This window comes from Diadema antillarum, unplaced genomic scaffold (genome assembly GCF_040938485.1).
Source record: "Diadema antillarum isolate AM-2024a unplaced genomic scaffold, OU_Dant_1.0 seq00001350_RagTag, whole genome shotgun sequence".
Classification (NCBI taxonomy): Eukaryota; Metazoa; Echinodermata; class Echinoidea; order Diadematoida; family Diadematidae; genus Diadema; species Diadema antillarum.
In genome coordinates, this window is record NW_027272115.1 from 555,109 (window position 1) to 571,496 (window position 16,388).

At 37.3% G+C, this 16,388-nt stretch overlaps 1 protein-coding gene across 2 annotated transcripts in view; it reads left to right on the forward strand.

The window, feature by feature from the left end:
* The first annotated feature begins 1,245 nt into the window (after positions 1 to 1,245).
* LOC139708582 (uncharacterized) overlaps positions 1,246 to 16,388 on the forward strand; it is a 30,949-nt gene continuing 15,806 nt past the window's right edge. The window contains exons 1-5 of one of the 2 annotated variants that reach the window (XM_071620519.1): positions 1,246 to 1,324; positions 7,016 to 7,318; positions 8,659 to 9,000; positions 9,448 to 9,570; positions 10,165 to 10,233. In XM_071620519.1, coding sequence (XP_071476620.1) covers positions 1,252 to 1,324; positions 7,016 to 7,318; positions 8,659 to 9,000; positions 9,448 to 9,570; positions 10,165 to 10,233 — 910 coding nt within the window. In that variant the 5' untranslated portion in view covers positions 1,246 to 1,251. The remainder of the gene's footprint in view (positions 1,325 to 7,015; positions 7,319 to 8,658; positions 9,001 to 9,447; positions 9,571 to 10,164; positions 10,234 to 16,388) is intronic. The other variant, XM_071620520.1, reaches the window with a different exon arrangement.

The following is a 16,388-nucleotide window of genomic DNA, read 5'->3' on the forward strand; positions in this document are numbered from 1 at the left end:
AAAAGTTTGCACCAGATCGCTGAAATACCCCTTATTTACTCCCTTGTGTGCTTGCTTTTTCTGTTTGAATTGCTTAACAGACAGCGTTCATAATAATTATTCATCGTAAAAAATTAATACAATGAGTTTATTCAGATAATATCATTTTATAGGCAAATTGTTCATTGTGATCTTCATCAAAATATTCTGCTACCTTAATCAAGTGGGACTGTTTCAAGTCGATAAAACACCCAAACATACATAAAATTGCACCATTAACAACATCAAAATGCAAAAAGTTCTCACGTGGGAGGTGGACACCCCCCTCCCATCCCCTCCCCCTCGCTCGCTCTGCTTGCTCGGGCTCGGTGGCGTTTATGACATTCAGTGGAAGAATCAATACAAACAAATTATCTAAATGATACCATTTAATGCAAACTGAAGAGTTTGTTCGCAAAAACCGATAAGTCCATTTTTGAAGATTTTGAAGTACGGTCTCTGTCATAAACTACAAAATAATACTTTTTAAACGATATATTGGTCACTACATATGAAGGTACATTTTTGAATTTATGGTCAAAAGAAGCAAAAATTGTCTTATTATTCTCTTTCTCTATCTTGACCTTTAATCGCAAATATCTCCATTTGGCAAATATGGACTTATCAGTTTTTGTGAACAAACTCTTCAATTGTTCAATACTAATCGACATCAAACTATTCTGCTACCATAAAAAATTGGGACTGTTTCAATTCGATAAAACACGTAAAAACATGCATCAAATTGCACCATTTATAACATCAAAAAGCAAAGAGTTCTCATCATGGGAGAGGGAACGTCCCCTTCCCACACCCCCCCCCCCCTCCCTCTCTTGCTCGCTCCGCTCGCTCGGGTTCGGTCGCGGTCATGATATTCATTGTTAGAATTAATACATTAAGTTAATTTTATTTTATTTTTATACCGAAAAGTATAATAATCATCGACATCAAAATATATTGCTGCCAACTTAAACAGGTGAAACTGTTTCAAGTCGACAAAAACACGCAAAAACATGCATCAAATTGCACCATGTACATCAAATTGCAAAAAGTTCTCACATTGGGAGGGAAGACACCATCCCCCTCCCCCCCCCCCCCCCCCCCCCCTCCCTCACTTGCTCGCTCAGCTCAATCGGGTTCGGTCGCGTTCGTGGTCTCCCGAGTGTAAGAATTAATACAAGAAGTTTATTTCAATGATACCATTATATGCACTCTCTCTGTCTTCGACTATCTGTGATGGATAGAAGATACCACCTCGTCTTGCTGCTAACATTGACCGTTGACGTCTTCTGTGGACTCTCTGCAGAAGGTAAGTCTAATACACAATTTCGAGTCCAATCCTGTGACACTGAAAAGGATTGATTGAAGCAATAGATGCACACAGAATACCATTGCATTTTAATGAATGTGACGATGACAAACCAATTTATCCTTCTTCTTTTTTTCCGAGGTTACGTTTCGGTACGAAAGCACTGAGGCAGTGGGCACTCTCTTCCATTAGACGTGCATAAAATGAAAACATACTATGCGGAAAGCCCATGATAAATCATACGACTACTCAGCTTCTCTTTTTCTATGTGTTTGTGTTAATTTGCTTTATATATTGGATCTTTTGTCTTGTTTGCTGTTATCTTTTCTTGTCATTTTTTTTTCTTTCTGTTTACTCGCTCAAACCCGGAAAAAGAAAATCACCACTTGAAAACCCGCTGAAGAAAATATCAATTTGATGTAACAGGGAAGCGAGAAACATTCAAATCAGGATTATGATTACGATAACATTCGATGAGCACGTTATGATAACGATCGATAAATTTTTTTTTTACTTTAATAAAAATCATCATAAAGTTGATACAATGTGTTCCTATGGTTACCCTCTATTACAAAAAAAAAAACAATCCCTCCCCTGTGAGGATATTAAATAGGTTAGATACATCCGCCCACTCATTTCACTCTTAGAGTTTCATTCATTTCAATTCAATTCAATACAAATCAATTCAAATGAATTTAATCGTCACATAAAATATTACAGGAAATAAGCTCAAAGCGAGGTTTTTACGTATATAAATGACGGGCATAAAATACAAAATATACATATAAAAACTTGGCACATTAATAACTGAACATGCATACAAAATTAAACTGGACAGATAAATAGTATAAAAACGTGGCATAAAACCAACGCAATTCGCATGAAGTTAAAAACGCTAGAAATCTCCCCTGTTGGCACCTTTCCAGTCCCATCCCCCCCCCCCCCCCCTTTCGCCTGCGATAGACTGAATCAATTCAAACTATAGCTCGCCCTAAAATACCAACACAACACTATAACGTTGTGGTGGAGATGATAATATTGATAGGTGATAACCGTAACGGTGATGGTGATGAAGGTGATGCAGCTGATGATGGCGATATAAGATATCTTCAATGCAGTTTTACTCCAGTCATTGACAGTAATTCCAGTTAGCCCCTCAGGAACTGATAACTCCGCGATGGTCCATGGCTTCCTGGAATTACAGCAACACCGCTGTCACCTCGACAAATTTCTAAACCATGCAAAATAAATTACTGCATCTTTACCCCTATCTATCACAAATCATGCCCATTTTAAAGGGCTCTCTGTCATTCATTGGTATGAGACTATCACCAGATAGACTGTAGCCTATACATTTTCAATTGTTGGTAGTTCTTTCGTGTTCCTGACGGACCAGGTTACTCGGTATCGGATAATGAAAATGACATAAATGATATACAAGCAGTTGCAATAAGCTTTAGAAAGATACATCCATTATGTCTCTGAATCGGTCGCACTTTTCGACCTAAAAAGACATGATTACGCAATTTCTACTTGAAGGAAAGGATTTGAGCGAGACGTCCATGGCCAGCATGAAACCACCATATCCTATCGTGATAAACACGAAATGATGGGTATGTGATATTATCCTGCATGGTCTCTGCACGTAAAGAATTATGATAGATTGTCCAGGACAGCATCCGTATTTCATTATTTAATGTTAAATTATTAGAAGCCGTCAATTTCGTCAAATTTGTTCAGGCATTGAAAAACGGTCATTCAAAATCGTGTTTTTTTTTTCTTCTACTCAGCAAACGTTTTGGTATTTGCGTATTCAAATTCAATTTTTGATTGTTTTCTCTTACCACACCCAGCTTTCCTGTCAGTACATTTCAGGGCAACCTTTGGCCACACAGAATGAATAACATTCAGCATTATGCAGACAAACACTAGTTATTTGGCCGTTTGTCCCATGTCTAAAAGAACAATTTCATGTCTCATTGAACTTTGAATCATGGCCCCAAAAAAGTTAGAAATGCGGAAGAAGTGTCAATAGTGTAATGTGCAAATGTACACTTCACATGGTAAACAAAAGCATTATGGTTCCAGGGCGGACGGAACGATGCATTTACTTCCCTATATTAATTCAAGGAAGATAACCCCGTTTATCTGAAGGTTCAGTGCGTGGGGTTTTGTAATCTATCGACTTCTAGAATGTTGTAAGACAGCTTAAACGTATATTCTTTATGTCGCATAAACTGTCCCAGTCTTTGCTTACCTGCAAAGAAATATGTCCTCGTTCGGATACTAACGCTAACTGCTTCTGTATACTGGGTGTCCACCTCGAAGGGCAGGACCTACGTTAAAACGTTACTTCTATGAACTTGGCAAGAAGTACTGCGAAAATGATGGCCCTATATCGGAAGACAATACTGCCTTATAGCATTAGTGCAGTTGATTACAGAGCGCCAAAATAGGCATTGATATGATACGAAATGACCTTACAAATGTTTGTAAGTGTTGGAAATAGCGAATTGAATTTGAAAGGAAAGAATACGATTCTTTAACTAGGTCACTGCAAAGAAAACAACGTTCAAATCCAAAGTGGGAAAATATATTGAAATTGTTATGCAAAGAGGTGAATGGTCTGGACAAGTTGCATCCTCAAATTTCGACAGCTGCTGTTTCCCTCATCGCCTAATTAGTCGTGTCTTTGTCATTATTCGAATTATTTAAGAAAAGGAAAAAACAAAAAAAGAACGATAATTCTTTTTTCATATCGAAGATGGTCGGCAAAATTGAATTTCCAATTTGATCATCTCCTTATAAAAATTGGTAATTTGATACAAAATAGACGATTTCATCCTATTTCGAGAGTGCTAAGACCGACTCTAGTATAGATGCAACTATTGAATTCTTATAGTCTTTGATATCCACTTGCCGCCATCTTGAATATCTCAAAAACTTTAATGATTCAAGACTTGCATCGACCAGATTTGGATTCAGCACCCTTAAAATAGAGGAAAACCATCAATTTATCTCGAATTCATTAACATTTCCAAAGGAAATACCTATTTCAAAATGTGACTCGGCATCATAAAACCTACAAAAAGCCCTAAAACATGGATGATAATATTCTAAAGGAACAGACTCTGCGCTTTAAAATGATGAATTACTCAATTCAAATGGGCTCTCCTAACTAATCTAAATACTGGAAAGAAAACACACACTCTGGCTTTGAAGTACATGGTTTATCTTAACCTAGCCATGCTAGCTGTGCGATGCATGGGACATAAAACAAGATGCAAACCACCTGCATGAGCAACAACAGTCAAAGGATTTTCAGATTAAACTGAAATAGAGAATGATTTAATAACACATTTTTTTTTAATCATTAATGCCAACTTTAAGAGCAGTAGCATCATCCTTTCCAAAGTTATGAGTTGAAAGTAAATTGTGTGCAAGGGATTTTCATGAAATGAAATAGAGTCTCTAAGACATATTACCTGATCACAATTCTATACATAAAAAAGAGTTGTAAAAACTGCTGAAAACACAATTTCCAATTCATTTTGTATGATCCTAAATGATAGGATATGTAGAGGAAGAATATCTCTTTCAGAAAATGCCCCCCCCCAAAAAAAAAAAAAAATTCAAGATTGACTCGCTTGAACCGTTTCACCTATTTTGAATCCTCACGCAAAATAAAGGTGTGCGACTTTTTGTTGGTTTGTGATGCACAGTAAGAAATGTAAATTTCTGGCAACCATTTTGAATATCTAAAAAGCGGAAGAGTTGCTTCCTCCATATTTGGATTCAGCATCCCCAAAATAGATTGATACCATCAAAGTTTTCGAAGGAAATATATGGGAATGTATTTTTTTTTGGGTCATTTTGAATATCTTACGATCCTCACGAATGCAAAATTTCATCATCCAGATTCAGATTCAGCACTCTCGAAAAAGGTATAACTTCACTTTTGGGTTCATTGTTTTCACCATTTATAAGGAAATACATAGACATTTCAGATTTCCGCGGCCATTTTGGGAGTAATTTCAAATATTTCGAAACCCTTTAGGATGCAAGAGTTACAACATCAAGATTGTGATCCAGTAAGCTTGAAATAAGGTTAAACCACCCCCCCCCCAAAAAAAAAACCTAACAAACAAACAAACAAATAAACAAACAAGATTCATCCTTTGGCATCCAGACATTGTGTAATCTATATGAGATCTCCCTTTACGCTGAATACACAGATCTGTTAATGTTATGACAGGAGTGCTGACATTTATTTATTTATTTATTTATTTATTTATTTATTCAGTTTTCTTTACCCAGGGTAGCCCCATCAATGGTTTAAACACTGTTATCCTAGGGGGCCCTGCAACAGAATGACAAAATATAACAGTTCAACAAACACAAAATAACAAATCAAGGACATTCTTTTTTACATTATGACATCAACACAATATTCTATATAAATGAAAAAATGCAAAGTTAATTGTTGACGATAATAATACACAAACTCATATTATTTGAGAAAAAAAACCCTTAACATTAAACAGGAATATCAAAAATACCCGAATTCTACCCCAAGTGAGATATGTATGCTCTTACGAACGCTTGAAGCGTTCGTAAGTACATCTTAAAATGTGACATAAAGGGGGAATCGTTTCGATTGATAAAATGGAAGTCGCTTGTATAAGCAATTACAGTGCCCATCATATAGTTCTTAAAATGTAATATGATCACAATCTTGAAAGTGTGACAGCAGTAGGATACCTCAAAAGTCTCAAAGTCTCTGCCGGTCTTTATACGTTTGTAGCTATTAAGAAGATAACCCAGCGATAAGGCGTTTTAGAGGACCTGGTGTGATGTCATTTCTGACTGGAAAATCACCTTCATAAACTTAATATTTAGGCCCAATGTATGTTTTGCAAACGGTTACTTACGGTTCTGTAGTATTCGGAACGAGTATATTTACTAGACAGATATACTGTATTGGGATTACAAAAGAAAAGAGAAAATATTTCCAAAGTAGACCACAGTACCCAAGAAATAAACTCTTTTCAGAAGGTTTGATTGAAAATGCATAGATAAAATAAAATAATATATTTCCCAGTATTGTTAGTTTTACTAAACCATATTGAACGATGTAATCCTATCTATACACAATTACACATGATCTTGACAGTAATAACACACCGGAAATGTAGCGTTGGGTGCCGTCAGCGCTCAACCCCGTTTCATGTCAAACTCTAAAACTGAAATGATAAATAAAATTGTACGTTTCGTTCGTATGTCCTATGCATGACCTTATGAACTGTAAGAATAATTAAGATCACCCTGCTTTTTTAAGATTTGAAAACATACGTGAAAGATTGATCATCATTATACTGTGCTTTTATGCGAGGAAAAATCGACAAGTATCAAGCAAACAAAAAAGTGAATAATGTATTTTGGATAGAGAGTTTGGATTTGTTTGTTTGTTTGTTTGTTTGTTTGTTTGTTTGTGTGTGTGCTTGTGTGTATGACATTTCCCGCAGTTCATGTTGAACAAATTGGTGCATTCATTTATATCACATGATCTTTCTGCTGCGTAGAATATTTTCCTCGTACCATGGCATTACGGAGATTGCTGCTATGAGTTGGCAAAGAGTGGTTAGACTCTCTTTATGCATGGCGCTTACTTTCTCGGTTTTCATCTTGTAGCCTCAGTGGTAAGTACAGTCCCCGACGTTCTAGGATGGAAAGGAGAAGACATCAGTTTGCCGTGTGACATTCCGGAGGAGCCTCTAGCTGTGTACTGGATCAAGGAGACCATTTCGGGCCAGGAGACCAAGGCTGGATTCTTCGATGGGAGCTTCGAGAGCACGGAGGAACGCTTCAAAATGAACATGAACTTCAGCCTCGTCATTACAGACTTGGAGGTAGCAGATGAGGGTCTCTACAATTGCCAAGTGGCTTTGATTGATTTTGAGACTTTGGAGAATTCCACCTTCGTGACAGTTAACTGTGAGTGTTTTTTTTTTCTTTTTCATACTGCCAGTAACGTAGACTTTAAAAGTTGAGGTTGTGAATAATGAAAAACAAATGAGAGTCCTATTAATGGATTGGATAAGGTTATTTGTCATCATCATAGTTTTTTTTTCTCTCTCTCTCTGTTTTATCATATTCTTACTTCATCATTGAAATGAATGCATGATGGCAAAACACACCTTGCTGTAATTCTTAGTTATATCCCATCCCATAGACAAAAAGTCCTGCTACATTGCGTTTAACGAAGTAGATGAAAGGAATAGAACACGACAGGAATTGTTTATCGTCCTACATTGCCATTAAGTATATGTTATCTCGCCCAATCCCATCGCATTTGCATTCGATTTTAACAATGCGGTCATTCAAGTTCGAGTGAATTTGAATGATCCCCGAGATTGACTTTCAAAAAGTGAACTAGCTCATTCAATTTTATTTCATCATCATGCGATTTCATGAGTTTCTCTCACAAGAGTGAAGAAGGGCATTCAAATTAAAAAATGCAAGTGCAACGCATTCAAATTCGCATCAGTACCGCCGTGCAGAGCGTTAAGGAATTAAAATTTACGATAAGGCAAACAATTAAAAAATATGGGCAATCTACTTCGTTGTTGCTTTTATTCTTTGTAGTTACTCAGCTGTTTAAATATGCAAACTCAATAAGCCATGAAAACTGATCCTTTACTCATACTAGCTAATAACTCGTATAACCCAACTTTCAAACACATATATTTACATTTTATTTATAGACGATTTTAGCTAATTGCTATACAGAGTTTGCGTGAACATCTCAAATTCGGACAGAATAAGTGGATGCAGCACGATCTTGAAATCCAGCAAATTTGGCGATATAACCTTTGGTGAGATCTGTTTCAATTTCATTTATAGGAAAACAACTTCACACTTTGAACGTCGGAATTCAGTCACCATACACAACTTCTAAGAGCCTTTTTTGACACGAATTCGAACGTCTGTCCAGCTGTCACGAAATAAAAATGCCAACTTTGAGTCGTTAAACTGAACGAATTCCTCTCTATTAAGTTGAATGAATAAAATCTAAAACGAACGATATGAAATGAAATTGAATACTCAAAGAATTAAAATGAACCGTGAGAGTAGAGCAGTGACCAAAATCACTTGAATGTGAACGCCTTTTCATTAATTCAAATGAAAATCTGATGAAATTGGGCGGGAAAACCTGTAATATGTTTCATTTCTTCCACAGATACATTTCCACCTTAAATCAATAGCCCAACAAAAGCGAAGTTGACATTAGTTTAGAAAGTCTCTCGTATACCAAATTTGTTTTCTTATTGTAGCGATGGCGTCAAGGCAAGTGATCGAGGAATGCGTCCGTGAGAGCCTGACAGATCAGGGTCTGCGTTCATACCAAACTCCCCCCAATAGCCATTCGTTCAACCTCACGTGTGTCGTGAGTGGATTCAAACCTAACATTTCCATGCTGTGGACGGAGGAGACTGGAAAGAGACTGAATTCCGTGGTTTCGCAACAGACAACGCTACCTGACGACACATACGAGAGGTTCGAGACAATCATCGTTTCAGCCAAATATGGGACAGAGCAAACCTTCTTGTGCGTGGCTACAGGTGACTCGCTGAATGGAACGTGGACTACGGGAATCTCTGTTCTGTCTATATCAGGTTACGTGAAACGTTGCCAGTTTTGTGTTTCTCAAAGATATCAACATTAATAATCACCTTTTGGTACTACTAAATATAATTTTGATACAAGAATAAGAATGGAGAATAAGAATACAACCTTAAACTATTATCTTACCATACAATATGTTGAATGAAGGAGCAGTGCTGGTATCATTGAGAAAAGTACTTGTTCCAGGACGCAATTTAATTCATTTTTCTTCGGCAAATACAAATACACGAGGGAGAACGAGAGTGAAAGAAAGGGAGAGAGAGAGAGAGAGAGAGAGAGGGAGGGTGGAGGGCCAGGGAGGGGAAAGTACGCCATCACAACTTCTCACAGTGTTATCAATGAACAAAAAACTGATTGAAATAACTATTGTGTATTATTGTATCCTTGTAGTAAAGTAGTAAATAATGTGTTACAAAACTCTCTTTTTAAAAATTCAGGAAAAGGTGATAAGTTTGATCTCATCATTGGACTAGCCTCTGGTCTTCATGTTGCCGTTATCATCCTATTTCTTCTTGTAGGACTATGTCTGCAAAAGTACCAGCCGAACTACCTACGAAAGAGTATGACATTTTGATTTGCTCGGTAATTTATGGTTATCAAATTAAGAGCTTGCTTCCAAAGACGCTAGATCCATTATTTTTCTAATGAATTTAGCTCCTTGTGGTTGCAAGCTCTTCAAATAGAAGTTAATAATACTCAATATACATTCAATGAAGACGCGTCAGCACATCTTGTAAACTACGCAAAGACTGTAAAACTGTAACCCCCCTTTCAAATTCATTGTGTGTTTAGAGTATTAATAATGCTTGTCATCACATTCTGCATAATTAGTTACTGATTTATACTCATAATAGAAGTTGCAAGAAAACAAGAAAGAGTAAGAAATAATGTAGTCGTATAAAGCACGTTAGTGAAATCTGGGATACTCAAGAAATTACTGTCAGACACGTGCCTGTTGGAGACAAGACGCTACCATTTTTTTTTCTTATTGACTTTTAAACGTCCATCATCGTCATTCGTCAATTACACATATGAGTTTAAAAAAATAATGAATGTAATGTGTAATGGTATGCAGGCGTATGTGTGTGATGCTCGGTTTTACTATTTTCATCTCGTGTTGTTAATGTTAATATTTTTAATGTTATCTTTTACAGCATGTGGCTGGACTCCTTGCTGGAGACTATACAGAAAACAGTCATATGACCGGGAAGGATTGATAATGGGTAAGCACACACACACACACACACACACACATAAAAAAATATAAAACAACAACAACAACAACAAAATCTAAATCCATTGCATTACGGTTTCTTCTGAAAAAAATGACAAAAGCAATAACTCCATTGCTCATAGATAGGAACAGCGAGTTTTAAATTCATAACATCTTCTTTTTGGTACGTTTCTGCCCCCCCCCCCCCCTCTTCATCATGGAATTGTATCCAGTTATAGTTCAATATAACCATCTTGAAGAGGAAAGGCAAACATAACATTTATGGTTTTATGCCTTCGCCAGGAAGTGTCGCCGGAGGCATTATGTTTTCGGGTTGTCCTTCCATCCGTCCATCCATCAATTCTTTCATCCGTCCGTCCTTCCGTTTGTCCATCCGTCCGTAATCAATTTTGTGGACAGCGTAACTAAAAAAAAAAAAAAAAAAAAATGAGGTATCGTGAGTAGAAGTTGTCCCTGTTAACTTTTGGATGCACATTGTCATGCTCAAGGTCAAAAGCTCAAAATTTACGAGGCCTACGTGTACTACTACTATATGCTGTCATGCCTCGGTCGCTCTCCACCCGTGCGCCTTGTCTACCCTTGCCATTATGATTGCTTTAGAATTCCCTCACGGAACCCCGTGTGGGAACTTTCTAAAGGCCGTGTCACATCTTTCCCGTCAAGCAACGCGAGATTGTTACTAGTAGTACGGAAGCTTATAAGTGCCAACCAGATGACGAGATAAGAAGACGAGAAGACAAGCTAAATGCCGAGAAGCCGAGTTATTGGAACTCGGCAAGTCGACTTGTTTGGGTCAAGAAGACACGAAGCCGAGTTATTGAAACTCGGCACGTTGATTTCTTTTGGACGAGAAGACAAGATGATGAGTTGTCGAAACTCAGCAAGTCGATTTGTTGGGGACAATAAGACAATATGACGGGTTGTTGGATCTTGGACAGTCGACTTGCTTTCGACATGAAGACAAGACGACGAGTTGGCTAGTCTACTTGTTTGGGACAAGAAGACAAGATGAGTCGCCGAAACTTGGCAAGTCGACTTATTTTTTACAAGAACACAAGATGACGAGTTGTTGAAACTCGGCTAGTCTACTTGTTTGGGACAAGAAGACAAAATGACGAGTTGTTGAAACTCGGGCAGTCCACTTGTTTTGGACAAGGAGACAAGATAATGAGTTATTTGAACTCGGCAAGTAGACTTTTATATCTTGAGACAAAATGACAAGATGACGAATTGTCGGAACTTGGCAAGTCGGTTTGTTAAGGACAAGAAGACAAGAAAATGAGTTGTAGGAACGCAGCAAGGCGACTTGTTTTGGATAAGAAGTAAAAAAAGGACCTTTTTTATTTATTTTACTTATTTCAACATATTTTGACAGGATAACAAGATCAGAAGGTGAGTGCTGTTTTACATCAAGGTCCTTTACAATCCAACTATATAAATATAAAATCATGTTACATAAAAATAAGTATAAAAACCACGACAAACAAGCAGTCATAGTTGTAAGGAGCAAAACGTTTCGTTAAAATCAGTAGTAACCAGATCAATGGACGATATGACAAACAATATGATAGAAAAGGATATATTGAAACAGAAAAAAAAAAATGATGCAAGACTATATGTGACCGTGCACCTCAAAACAAACATAAAGTCGCACACACTGATTTTGCGTGAGGACTGAAAATAAGTAGAAATGGGTCAACCTAGCCGAACTTGACTTTTTCATATTTTCTGAAAGAGTGGGTCTTCTTTTACATTGTGCTAAAATTTGGTATCATAAAACGGGCAGGAAAGTGTGTTTTTTTAGCAGTTTATCTCGAACATTTTTTGGTAGAATAGTGTGGGTAGGTGTGTCTTTAGAATCCCTTTTTCATTTCTGAAAAACCTTGTCCACACTCTTCACTTTCAACTCTAGTAACTTTTGAAAGGATAGTGCTACTGCTTTGAAAGTTGGCATTAATTATGGACAGAATGTGTTAATGAGGCATGCTTAATTTCAGTTCAATCCAATAATCCCTTCATTGTTGTTACTCGGGTGGTTTACTTCCTGTTTTTGTCCCATTCATCGCACAGCCAGCACGGTTTGGTAAAGATTAAGCGCTTGAATAGACGCTGTACTTCAGAGCCTCTTTTCTCAGTTCACACTCTTCCTGAGTTTGTGCTTTCTTTCCAATATTTAGATAGGTTAATAGAGTCCATTTGATTTGAGTTATACATCATTTGAAAGCTTAAGGTCTGCTCTTTCAGAATATGGTCTTAACTAAAATTTCATGTCTGGCGACTTTTTGTTTGTTTTGAGGTGCAGTGTCACATATACACAATCATACCATTAGGTGTACAAAAGGAGTTTAAAAAAAGTACAACGTCGTTGTACTTTCGCGGTGAATTAAAAAAATTACTCCGTTCTGGTGGTTCTTTAACGCTTAATTGTGTGTGATTCTAAGCTTTTCTGATAACCATTGCCTTCTTTTGTGCAAGGAAGGAATGATGGGATTATTATGGGATGGAGCAAACTGATATGTTTTGTTGGTTATTGATGTTTTGGCCTTTTCCGCGCAAAGTCGTGTCAAAATTGTCCTGTTTTAGTTTTTAATATTCTGTTATTCTAAGCATTGTTTTGTAAATATTGCTATAATTCTCATTTTGAATGGAATTACTGGGGGCCGGGAAAAATATTTTTCACCAATATTTTCATTGCCAACTGCCCAATCCCTTCCCCCACCCTTCACGAGGAAAAATCAGGCGATTTATCATGAAGACATATATTTTACTATTTCTGAAACCTGCGGGGGATGATTGTACATACCCCCCCCCCCCCCGATATATACGGCCCTGCTTGGTGGGGAGGGGTGCTCTGGGAGATGGGAGCAATCGTGTTTGCGAAATATGATATCGCTGTAGAAGTAAAGGAACGACCATAATACACATAAGTAACAGGCTTATGAACTGAGCTGCCTTCTCCCCTCCACCTCCGTAAATCGATCTATAAGCTTGACTCTGTTATCTTTTCTTTTCTAGTTCTTGCAGCTTGTCAAAAAAAGTTAGTGCTGGTGGCCGTAAATAAATATGCCCTCTCCTAAGTCCGCCCTTGTTGATTCAATGCTATGTGTTAATATCACATTTTGTTGAGAAATGCTTCTGATATTACTTTTGCCAATTGTTGTTTGTAGGTTGAATAATTCACAAACCCTTATTTAGTGATTCTATTTTAAATTTCCAGAGTGAATGGCTAAATAGTGCAAGTCTTTGATTTGGTTTTAATCCCAATTAGTTGCATAATCTATTTTCAGTTTTTTCCCCAAAATTTCAAAATCTCAAATGAAGAGGCTTGGAGAGAAAAGCATATAGGTACGTATTATCTGACTGTCGCAATTTATCCATAGTTCAATAATTATAATTTCAAATAGTTTCAGATGCTTTAAAGAGCAAGTTGCTGCCTTCTGTCTGTCAAATACGTATTCCAGCATTATTCTTTTCCATGATAACAATTTGTGGAATATGGCAAATAGCTTAAAAATCAGGAAGGATATCAATTTTCTCAGAGATTACTGTCGTGTGAAAGAGAAACTCAGTATGCAAATCCACGACGCTGTGAGGTTGCAAATGTCGCAAAGAAATCTGTATATGTGTGGCGCTCCAACAAAATGAGTCATAAGTCGCACGGGGAGTTTTCCCGTAATGAGCCGAAAATGAAGGAGAAGCACTGCTCGGGTCGAATTTTTTTTATGACGGATTTTGATTCCTTGACGTTTTATCTATTTGTACAGAAAATTTCAGCGTGTAAGAATGAGTACAAGTGTCCCAAATCACAGTTTTTCTGCGACAATTTTTTTTCGGTTTCATTTTTTTCGAATGCTCGCCTTTGCGTTGCGTTTCGCACCTATTGTTCTTGCCCGAGTGAAACTCCGCCTCCGTTGCTAGGGCGTATGCTAATGAAGCATTGCTCTTGACCCCATTGAAGTCAAAACAAAGCATGGTGCGCGCGGCGGCGTCGGCGGCGGCGAGGGCTTAATTACGTAATAACGGTGAGCCGACCAAGGCTATCGATTGCATGACTAGCGAGTTGCGTTTGATACATGCACCACATTTCATGAAGTGGTGATTGATGTGCCGCACAAATGGCGCTGAAAAAAATTAATTCCAACAAATGATCACGCAAAATTTATGATACTTCATCAATGAGCTAATACATGATCACATATCGAACTTGAAACCTCTCTATGTGTGTGTGTACTTTTACAATTTTTATTGGCCTTATTAATGAATTCATTCAAATAATTATAACTTTCGTTCCCTGGTATGTGACTTGCGGTTTAAAGTTCATCTTTGGAGATAAATAGCATGGCCTAAGTTGTCAATTATTCTCGTCTTTATAGATTCGACAATTCGTATGATAATTAAAGCCAAATGTATGTAATGCGTAATTTTATTTCCCCGATTAATAAAACTTATTGCCCTATTTTCTTATGATGGTTTGGGCCGCGACGGCATGGAGAGAAATCGGACGACAAACATTATCAATGCCCAAATAGCTCGTGTTCCCTTTGGAGGATATTCTGACTCTTGTCATTTGTGTATTTTTTAGAAGTAGGACCTATTTGAAGAAGTGACAGAAAGCTGTGTCGCTACTCAAAAGTGTGTTTCTTCATTTTTCTAAACTCAGAATGTGTGTAATGATAGCTGTTTGTCGTGTGTTACGTGTAGCTGACATGTGAGAGGTCAAGTCTGCAAAGAATTTGGCTAACAGCTTTGCGAAGTAGCAGCGCTAATTGCCTATTGAATTGTGTATTCTGAGGAATTCCGAATGAAAGGACTCGGACGACACTGTTCACGCCTTGTATCCGAGTAAACCCCGCATCAACGAAGCCTTAAACAATGAAAGGTAAACTTCCTGCTATCAAGGGGTGGATAATCACGCAACCAGTATTCTTTTTTTCGCCATTGATAGCAGAATTAGTGACGTAATGGAGCGACAGTGTTGGAGGATCGTCATTATGTCTGCTAATTTGTAAAAGATTTTTTCAGTCCCCTTTTGTGTTCAGAACCACAGCCAGGGAAGCTAAACTTACTTTATCTCCTACAAGCTATCGTTACTATCTTAAAACGTGAATTTTATGAAAGGTTAAAAGTGATCGCGGAATCAGTTCTTCTGCGTGACACAAGGCTTTTATAATTAGCATACCAAGTATGAATCGTTTACCTGTATAGAAAGGGCGGGAATACACACTTATCGCAATCATTCGGATTTGAGAGTAATACACTCTACTTTTTTTCTTCATCTTTCCCCCGACAAAGACCATGGTAATTCAAAACAAACAAGCAAACAAACAAACAAACAAACAAACAGTTGCATTATATCAGAACGTACAGAATTATTGTGGTTCATGTATAGATCATCTCTTGATGTATAGTAGTCATTTGTTGTCGTTTTTATAGCGTGTCCTAATAAATGCCTTTAGCGAAAACCCAACACAACTTTTATCAAGAAGGGAAGGGAACTTAAATTTAAATATATCATAGTTTATAGAAATCAGACATGTAAATAAGGCAATCATATACATCCGCATGGCCGATTGTAATCTTGACTTTGACTATCAAACATGATCGCCTGCATTTACGTGCTTTTTCTCATTTCTTGAACTTTTCCTCATTTTCTCTCTGTTTTTTTAAGAATTGCTCGCAACATTTAAAAATCGTAACACATTCCGCTTTCCAACAATATGATGTTCCATTTGATTCGTCACTTATTGTTGGTCGGGTGACGCCAAATGTTGGAAACTCGAGCGATGATACATGGCATTTTGTTTGTTGGTTTTCGTCTCATCGCTCAAAAGAATTTTGACTACAATTACAGAGGTATCATCTACGAGACTTATCTGATGGTTTTTAATACAGAAATGATCATCAATCAGCAAAGATTAGTCAACAAGTCATGAATTCACTTTACCCATCATGTCTAATCGAACTACGACATTTTTGAGGTAACCACGCATTTTTATTCTCATAGTTCAAACTAATTCTTGGCATAATCCAAACAAATAATTCTTTATATAATTTCTCAAAATACTCAAAAGATGGCCATAGTCAAAACTTTCTACAAGGATTGCATACGGCAATCTTTATTGGCCTAAACAAGTTTTCTAGAGC